General features: G+C 34.6%; 2 protein-coding genes across 2 annotated transcripts; one reads left to right on the forward strand and one right to left on the reverse strand.

The window, feature by feature from the left end:
- Positions 1–1,439, forward strand: LOC110673632 (ethylene-responsive transcription factor ERF091-like). Its single transcript, XM_021836766.2, has one exon. It carries the CDS (start codon positions 369–371, stop codon positions 1,221–1,223), a length of 855 nt encoding a protein of 284 aa, XP_021692458.2. The 5' UTR covers positions 1–368; the 3' UTR covers positions 1,224–1,439.
- A 2,112-nt stretch (positions 1,440–3,551) lies between these two features.
- On the reverse strand, positions 3,552–4,671 carry LOC110673596 (pathogenesis-related genes transcriptional activator PTI5). Its single transcript, XM_021836728.2, has one exon. It carries the CDS (start codon positions 4,337–4,339, stop codon positions 3,785–3,787), a length of 555 nt encoding a protein of 184 aa, XP_021692420.2. The 5' UTR covers positions 4,340–4,671; the 3' UTR covers positions 3,552–3,784.
- Between the last annotated feature and the right edge of the window lie 5,797 nt (positions 4,672–10,468).

The raw sequence follows: 10,468 nt of genomic DNA on the forward strand, positions 1-10,468 counted from the left end.
TCCTGTTAATATGTAATAATGATCATGAGTTACTAGAAGGTCTTCTAATAAGATATGCATGTACACAGCACCAGAATAAATTAACTCTCAAAAATGATTAATAGAGCATATGCACAAGTCAACAAAGGAGCCTTCAAATGCACAAATCCACCTCTTTCTTGTTGTTCAAATTATTCTAATATCCCCCAAGACTTTAGCTGGTTAATGGATTAAAACACAAGCTTCCAACTGGATTTTTCATTGATGGAGTAAGATAAGCATAGCTTAGCTGTTAACAGATTACACATACATATATAACCTTTTATAAATATGACCTAATCACAATTTTTTTTTTGTTCCCTCTTAATTTTTTTTCCTCATCAACTGTTATGCAGAACATGACCATCCAAAGTGATCACAATCACCATCATCTATTGGAGGATGTATGGGCAAGCTTCATTAATGGAGACGATGAAGGAGACAAGCGAACAAGCAATCATGCTCAAGAGGATTCCAAATCATGGGAAGGGTTGCCAAGTCTTGACGGGAGAGAAGGTTCAATGGAGATCCTTCAAAGGCTTCCAAGTCTAGGAAGGTGGGTGTCAATGGGAGCTGAGGCCTGGGAGGAACTTCTTGCAGGAATAATCCCCACTTGCGAAAATATTACGGGTCCTGCTTCCGTTTATAGTTCAGAGAACAAAAGCTCCAAATTGATGAATACTGTCAGAGGAGAGAAAACGGCTCCAAGACACTACAGGGGAGTGAGAAGGAGGCCTTGGGGTAAATATGCAGCAGAGATAAGGGACTCATCAAGGAAAGGAGCTAGAGTTTGGCTTGGAACTTTCGATACAGCTGAAGAAGCAGCTTTAGCTTATGACAAGGCTGCTTTAAGAATCAGAGGACCAAAGGCATATCTCAACTTCCCATTTGAAACAGTTGCTAAGGCTATGGGCATCGACTACTCCAACAACAATGATTTCAATCTTTCATCAACAACTAGTAATAAAGCGAGGGAGAATTCCTGCAAATTTCTTGGGGGCAGCTATGGCAATAATGTTTTAAGCCATAGAAAAAGGGTGTCAAGAGACTGGGAAGAGAGTAGTAGTAAGGACATGATGGGTGAAGAGCCTGCATTAAAGAGAATGGCTAGTGTGGAAGAGTCGACGTTTGGAAATGAGTTTGATGTGTTAGAATTTCAGGACCTGGGCATTGATTATTTGGACAGTTTGCTTTCTTCCTTATGATTATTCAGGTATCAATAGAAAAATGATATCGGAGATTATGGTGTTTGTTTAGGTAAATACTTGTTTGCATAAATTGTTAGATATATGGACAAACCATATACTTAGGCATTGGGGTGGTCTGGGTTTATTTCTAGACAGGTATATATTTGCTTTGTAAATTGTTCATTTTTCACTAATACGTGAGTTGCAGGGGAATAGCTATTGAAACAAGTACCATTTATTTATGGGTGAACGATCACCATGGCCTTGTGCATGTAGACCTAGAAATGGGCCGATTCAGTGGGCCTCATGGCTTGGACTAGTTTCAATTTAAAACTATTCAATATGGTTTCAATCACCACAAATGTAAATCTAAAAATTTTTCAATCACCATGAGTGAAATAACAATCAATGATTATTTTAACTAAATAAGAAAAAAAAATTTTTCCCGTCGAGAAGATAAAGAAGTACGCACATCGGGTTTAGTTATAGGAATGGACACTGCTAAAATTATAATAATTTTGATAAAATTTTTATTTTTATATAAATTCAATACACGTACTTTCTACAACGATGTTGTTGAACACCAAAACATCAATCCACCAGGCCAATCACACATTACACCACATATTACCTTGATCCACACAAATTTTTTATTTTTTTCTATTGAAAAGATAAAAAATACATATACAATGAATTTAATGAACCATTACCCAAATTATAATAATTTTAATAAAATTTATATTTTTATATAAATTTAATACACATACTTTTTATAACCAATGTAAAATATTGAAGCGTCAATTAAATAAAAACTCAATGACAATGATTATTGAATTTGACATCTGTTGACACGGAAGACACGTATCAATTATATATATATGTTTCATTATTTGAATTTGTGATCGACATCAATATATATTCTGATGCATTTTTCCATTGTAAAAGTAAAAGGTGTCGCTTAATAAAATTGATGTCTTTGTTTTGCCCTGTGAAGTTGCAATGAAATTTGGGTTTGCTTCACATTATCCTATCTTGTCTCTTTGTTAGAGCAATATCCTAATTTTGCAACACATGGCCCTCTAAACGCCCAAATTTCGTCTAGTACGCATCAGAACCAACGTGCAAAACGACACAATAAAGGGGAACATCCCTCTGCCCCTGCTTCATGGGTGTACACATATGCCGAACCCGCATGTTGCCAACGTGCAAAACGGCACCATTAATTGTTACACGTCACTTCCTCTGTTACTCGAATCGCAGGACATTAATTATTAATTAATGTCTAACCACACAAATAAAGCAGAGAGCGCAAGAGCTCTCGCTGTTTGAGTTTCCCAATTATGAATAGTTTAGATTTATAATCTTTTATAATGAGCGTTATTAAATGAAAAATATTATTTGTATTCAATTGCATAATCTATTAATCATCATATTCAATTCATTAAATTTATAAAAGAATTTTAATTATTAATTAACTTTAATTTAATGAAATTAAAATTTGAAGATTTTAGTTAATTTAATACAATTTAAGCTTGATTGACAGCCACCTGTTTTTAAAATAAAGAATTATAATTAAGGTAAAATATAATTATTTTTCTAATTTAGAAATGGTAGAATGAGACTGAGATTAGAGGAGATTATTATTATTATTATATTATTATTATGCAGTGAATAGCAGCCACCGTTTCCAATTTTGACCGTTTGAAGTAGAGAGTTTGCGGGACTTGCTAGCAACTTGATACATGCGTTTCCAATTTGGTAACCTTAATAGTTTTTGTCCGATTTGATGACTATAACTTTGTTCAAATTTTCTATTCCGACAATTAATCAAGATAAAGATAGGCATCCCATGCACGTCAACCAGGTTCTTGGATCCTTTGACAAGTTTAAGGGAAAATTAATTTTAACATGTTGAAGACTAGTCGATGTACAGTTCCTTCGAAAATTTCTTGGTCTTGTTCTACTTTTCATCATGACATTATAATTCTTTTTTTTTTTAAAAAAAAAAATTCAAGTTAAATTTTGAATTGAAATTTAATTTCTCTTTAAAAACGTAATTTTTTCATATCGATATATTATATATTTAAGATAAATAATTTTAAAATACTGAATTAGTCCTGTTGCTTACATCAAATATTGTGCGTTAAAATAATTATTAGATGAATTCTGCACGAGGAAGAACAAGAAAAAAAAATCTAGTTTTAACTATTTTAGAGTTTTACGTGCTTTCTTTTCAAAAAAATAAAATGCTAAACTCAACACATGCATCCAAATCTCCTACAATGGCCAATACAAGATCGCAAATGGAGTAAATTAGATGCATATTGCTCTTGAAACAACACTCTCTTGCACAAATAAACCATTTATTTATTAAAGACTGAATTATATGATAACAACTCTCTGTGTTTATACTGACACTGGAGAAATATATATATGTGCGTAATGGTTACAATTTGGGTAAACCAAAACTCACTCTTGCTGTAATGGCCAATGGTTGCAAAGCATGCTCTCTAAAATATACTTAATATTAATTCACATCTATAATAACATGATAAGATTTGGATGCTCATCTCATCTGATCAACAAACTCTAAGCAAATGATCAGAACTCACATCTCCGGACTCCCCGGTTGTACCGCTCTCCGACTCCAATTGTGGTGCCCCATTAATCGACACAGTGCTAGAGCTGCCACTGGTTTCCAAGTTATTTCTAATCAAATTTGGCTTAAGTTTTTGAGGTGTGGTTGCAGCTATCACAACTTCAGCTGGGAAATTCAGGAGGGCCTTAGAGCCACGCATACTAAAAGCCGCCCTATCATAAGCCAAAGCAGCCTCCTCCGCCGTCTCGAACGTACCTAGCCATACACGAGCACCATGTCGTGTGGAGTCGCGAATTTCAGCTGCGTATTTGCCCCAGGGACGACGCCTCACTCCCCTGTAGTGCTTCTTGGCTATGGTCTTCGCCGGTTGGAACATGTTTGATGCGTTAATCTGGTTTATTCTTTGTGGCATATGTGAACTGTTGGGTGGTGTGGCTTCGTTTATCATTTGGTATATGACCATGTCTTGTGAGTCATTCTCATTAAATGGAAGCTCACTTTGAGAGGTTAGAACCATGTGTTTTCGATTCTCCATGGCCTGGAGGAAGACTAAAGAATGAAGCTTGTGGAAAATGGATTCAAGATTTGGATAGAAACTTTGGAATATATGAGAGAGGCTGATGAGGATTCTTGGAATTTTATTTGTAGGAACCAAGGAAGGTGGAAGGAAAGTGATGAGCTTATTGGGTTTCCCTTTTTTCCTTCTTGGTTGGTGGGTGTTACTAATACAACTACAATATTGCTCCTAATTTCTTGTGATTTTACGAGAATGCACTCCTCTCTCTCTTCAAGAGTATTGAAAATCTGACTGATCAATAATCTTTTCTACCTAATAATCAGAAGGTGATCCAAACTGTAACCCTGATTATTACCAAGAGGAAGAATTGAAAAAAATTTGACGGACAGGAACCTGTATAGATACACTGTAAACAAGAAGTCGTTGAAGAATTTTCAATGGTGGCCTGGACTGGACTATGCTAATTAAGCCAAAATTTTGCAATGAAGAAGAAGACAACACATGGAAAATGATTGCATGGAAAAAGTATCTCAATAATTCAATGGCTCTTATTTTAGCCTAGTCAATCGTATCCCTTTAGCAAATAAAGTGTCTTTTTTCACTTGCCAAATGTGAAGTCTAGTGAAGTTACGAAGGAGAAAGTAGCAAGGACTCCACCAAAGTCACTTTTTTCCTTAGCAATTAATGGTTAACTTTTTTAATTAATGAAATTACCCCAACTTCACTTATAATTTTACTTAGTTGGATAACATTATATACACTTTATTTACACATACAAAGTTAGAAATTTCTGGGGAAATTGTTATTGATGTGGTAAACAATGGCAAGATTGTAATAGAGGGTATCATTATTTAAAGCTAGATGGATGACAACGCCTAGATGAACAGAAGAAAGGGAGACCTTTCTAGATGCAATGACCAAAGCACATATTGACCTCATCAGAGTCGTCAATTATTGCTTTTGGTGGATCCCTTCTCCTGATTAACCAAGCCAGTCTTTGTTTTTTACTTTTCCAATCTTTTCTTCTTCCAAGCTGAATCATCTGTCAACAAATAATAAATAATAAAAAAATAAAATAGTATACATGTATATTATAAAATTTCAGAATTTCCGTCATTAGTTTGTTATTAGCTGCTAATTAAGTATATTTAGGTGGTCTTAATCTTCTAAAACAAAACTTAAAGCACGTGGTTTGAATTTTCCTAAAGAAATGACCTAAGCGCACATATCAGTGAAAATGTTAATTAATGTCTGTGCATCCTTAAAAAAGGGTCAATTATTTTCAAGTTCACGTGAGGCTTCTAGGCAAGTTGAGTTCGACATCGAAAGGTGGAAAACTACAGTTTTTGTTTATTAAAATAAAGAAAATACAAAGTTCAAAACCAACCAGTTGAGCTGTTAGTGGGCTTAAGGACTCTTTCAGCCCATTTATAATTTAACCCTTTTTTTTCCTGGTGGTTTTGGATTCTAACTAAATCTATTATTTTCAGTCCATTTATATAAAAATCATATCTATATAAAAAAATCATGAGAGTCAGCGTTTAGGTACCTTCAATGTTGTCGGTGTTGTGTGTAACGTATAACTGTTGGCTGGTGATGGGGAATTGCTGTGCGTGATGAAATTAAGACTAATTAGATCATTCCCTCCCTGGCTTCTCTCATGCCTCTGTGCACCACATTGATTATGATCTTGATCAGGTGAATGGCGAACGTATGGTCCTGCTGCTTCAGCACAATCGAAACCTGGTCTTGGCCAATGAAAGTCTTGAAGGAACGGAAGCGTGAAAAACAAAAGTTTAAACCATTAAATTTAAAATTTTTTATCTAAGGTCACTTGCATCATGAAATATTTATTTTTATCTATTTGATTTCAATGATAAACAATATATTAAAATTCTTTTAATATATTTTTTGATCTGTATTTGCCATTTAAGATTTTTAAATTAATCAGATTAATTTTAGAATCCTAGAGTAAATCAAGAACGATTACACTAACCTCTTGATGCACTGTAGCATTTCTGTGCCTTTGAGATTCGTCTTCAGGACACCAGATGTTGCCCCTCTAGCTTGTCTACACCAAGAACACCTATGGCAGCCCTTTAACAGCTTCTAAAGCTTTTTCTATTAATTAGAAATTTAAGTTCTGCCTTTTAAGAGATTAGAGATGTAAACAGGACACTAGAAATAATTTTTAGTATTCTTAATTCAAGAGATTGGTGGCTAATCTCTTTGAATTGATGAGAGATGAAGAAGAATAGATGGAGAGCCTCAAAATGGCGTGACAAAGGAGGAGTGGCTGCTGGTTATTTTATTTTCTCTTCATAACAACACTTATATAGCTAGGTTAACACATTAAACCCTTACCACATGTCACCCTTTGATTAGCTCTAGGTTTAAGTGACCCAATCACATTGTGCCAAGTGTCAAACCTATATTTAATCTTGATTTTAATCATCTTATATGATTAAAAAAAATATTTGGCAATCTTATGTATAATCCCATGTGTCATCATCTCATGGTGCCACGTGTCATACTGTGAAATGACCAAAATACCCCTGTATCTTAATTTTGAGTTCTCAACCCAAAATAATTATTTTTTTCTTCTTCTAATTAATTTATATCAAATATGAATTAATTAATAATCTCTATTAATTAATTTCTCATTAATTAAATTCATATTTAAATACTTTAAATATAAATTTAACTTATACTATACATCCAATAATCTAGATTTGGTTTCAAGTCATGCTAGGGACTTTGCAATCTAATTGCAAATCAAACCTATTTAATTAATCAATTAAACTCTTTAATTAATTAATTAAATCATATTTAAATAGGTGATAACTTGTGTATGTTTGTGACTTACTAGGCTCATCACTAATTGGCAATGAGACATGATATCAACTCTTAATATCATCAGAACTCTTTCTTACCATAAATGATTTCTCTAAATCATTTTATGCAACTCATAGACCATGGTTAATACCTAGCATAGCATGCCATGGACACCCAATTAGTAATAAGATTTACCTTAAATGAACCTATAATCATATGTTACCATGCACTAGAATCTCTCTGTTACAAAATTCCAACTCAAGCTGGAGTCATGGTTTATGTCAAACCCCATTTGCTATGAATATTATGTTCTCTTTTAATTCCAGTTCTTAATTAAAAAGATTTTTTCATTAGAAACTCTTTTCTAAATAAATCTATCTGTTCTAGCCAGGAACTTGAAACATTAAGAACAATTAAATGAACATAGGATTTTATCTCTATTTACTTAGAGGAACAGATTCCATCTTGATCAACACCTACCTCCATATATAACTAGTAGGAGCCAACACATGCCCATATACCCATACACAATACAAGTATGAAAGCAGTATCAAACTCAAACTACCTATATACAAGATAACTGTGCTATCTTAGGTCTAAAGATTATATGCACTGATATGATTTATGACAAAACATTGACAAGAGTAAACTCCATGTGTTTGTCATAAGTGTCACTGGTTCGGCCTACTTATCATGTATAAGTGCCTATCATGTTTGTTATATGGCATGAGACTCACCATTCTATCTTATTCATATCTCATATAAATAACTTGGGAACAAACATGAATACAATCTTTCTGGATAAGTCATGTCCTTATTATGAAGTATCCTCGATTGTGAACCTATTTATGATACTTTGTACTAAAAATACTGTCACTCATATTCTTAACAACTTAAGAATAGAATTTCTAACAAAATATCAATGGACCTTTTCTATTACACATAAATATATTATGTAAATGGAAAAGTGGAAATGTCTTTTATTAATAAAACATGTACAAGATACATACTAAATGATATGCTCTAGGGCATACTACTAACAATCTCCCACTAGCACTAGAGCCATTCATTATAATATCTTAGACCTATCTTCTCAAGATGTCGGTCTAGCTGAGTCTGTGACGTAGGCTTAGTGAATGGATCAGCTGGATTTTCAGCTGATGCTATTTTCTACATGGCTATATCGCCTCGCCCAACTATTTCTCTGATAATGTGGTAGCGCCTTTCTATGTGTTTGGATTTTTGGTGAGACCTTGCTTCCTTAGCCTGTATGACTGCTCCATTGTTGTCACAGTGTAGTGGAACTGCTGACTCAATGGAAGGAACTACTATAAGTTCTGTCACGAACTTCTTTATCCAAATAGCTTCCTTTGCAGCATCTGATGCAGTAATATACTCAGCCTCTGTAGTAGAATCTGCAGTCGTGTTCTGTTTGGAACTCTTCCAACTGACTGCACCTCCATTACAAATGAACACATATCCAGAGGTAGACTTTCTATCATCGATATCTGATTGGAAATCAGAATCAGTATAATCATCCAATTGCAAGTCTCCACCTCCATAGATCAAGAATAAATCCTTAGTTCTTCTCAAGTACTTAAAGATATTCTTGACAGATATCCAGTATTCCAAACCTGGATTGGATTGATACCTGCTAGTCAAACTAACAGCATATGAGATATCCAGCCTAGTACACAACATTGCATACATTAAACTTCCAATAGCCGAAGCATATGGAATCCTGACCATCTTATCTCTTTCTTCAGGTGTCTTTGGAGACATCTCTTTAGAAAGATGGATACCATGTCTCACTGGTAACAATCCTCTCTTGGAATCAAGCATGTTAAACCTCTTTAACACCTTTTCTAAGTATAGACTTTGGGATAAATCAATTATTCTTTTCGCTCTATCTCTATAGATGCGAATCCCAAGAATATAGGTTGCCTCCCCTAAGTCTTTCATGGAGAATGTATTTGACAACCATACCTTTACAGTTGTCAACATACCTATGTCATTACCCATCAACAGTAAGTCATCCACATATAAGACAAGGAAAGTGATAGCACTGTCACTAACCTTCTTATATACACATGGGTCATCCTCATTTTTTATAAAATCAAAGGATTTAATGGCTTCATCAAAACGGGTGTTCTAACTCCTCGAAGCTTATTTCAACCCATAAATGGACCGCTTTAGCTTGCATACCTTGGAACCATCTTGGGATTCAAAACCCCTAGGTTGTTCCATGAAAATGTTTTCTTCAATGTATCCATTGAGAAAAGCTGTTTTGACATCCATCTGCCAAATCTCATAATCATAGTATGCAGCTATTGCTAATAAAATCCTAATTGATTTAAGCATGGCAACAAAGTAGAAAGTCTCCTCATAGTCGATTCCTTGCCTTTGGCGAAACCCTTTCGCTACTAGCCTTGCCTTATAGGTCTCTACCTTTCCATCAGAACCAATTTTCTTCTTGAAAACCCATTTGTTCCCTATAGGTACAATACCTTCAGGTGGGTCAACAAGATCCCAAACTTGATTCTTATACATGGAATCAATCTTGGATTTCATAGCATCAATCCATTTTGAAGAGTCTATATCTGATATAGCTTCTTCATAGGTAAGTGGATCATCTCCATGATCTATTTCTTCATGAGTAGACAATTCTTTTTCTTCTTCATGGAGGAAACCATATCTCACTGGTGGGTGAGATAACCTGGTTGTTCTACAAGGAACAGCTGTAGATGTTTCATCAATGGGTATAGATTGACTAGATGGATCTATATCCATCTGATCTGTTGGTTGGTCAGAATTCTCCAATTCTAACTGTATTTGCCTTCCTTTGCCTCCTCCTTGAATAAACTGTTGTTCAAGAAATGTGGCATCTCTAATTATCACAACCTTTTGTGAAGTAGGCAAATAAAAATAATATCCAAAACTATCTTTTGGATATCCAAAAAATCGACCCTTTTCTGATCTGGTCTCCAATTTATCAGTGTTCAGCTTTTTGATATAAACTGGACAACCCCAAATCTTAACATGCTTAAGACTTGGTTTTCTTCGATGCCATATCTCATAAGGTGTGGAAGAAACTGATTTTGATGAAATCCTTTTCAGAATATACAAAGCTGATTCTAATGCAAATCCCCAAAAGGAGATTAGCATATCAGTATAGCTCATCATACTACGTACCATATCCAATAGGGTACGATTTCTCCTTTCAGATACACCATTCAGCTGTGGCGTTCCTGGAGGAGTCAACTGGGAAACAATGCCGTGCTCTCTCAAGTATTCATCAAATTCAGTACTCAA

The sequence above is a fragment of the Hevea brasiliensis genome, chromosome 18 (assembly GCF_030052815.1).
Source record: "Hevea brasiliensis isolate MT/VB/25A 57/8 chromosome 18, ASM3005281v1, whole genome shotgun sequence".
NCBI lineage: Eukaryota > Viridiplantae > Streptophyta > Magnoliopsida > Malpighiales > Euphorbiaceae > Hevea > Hevea brasiliensis.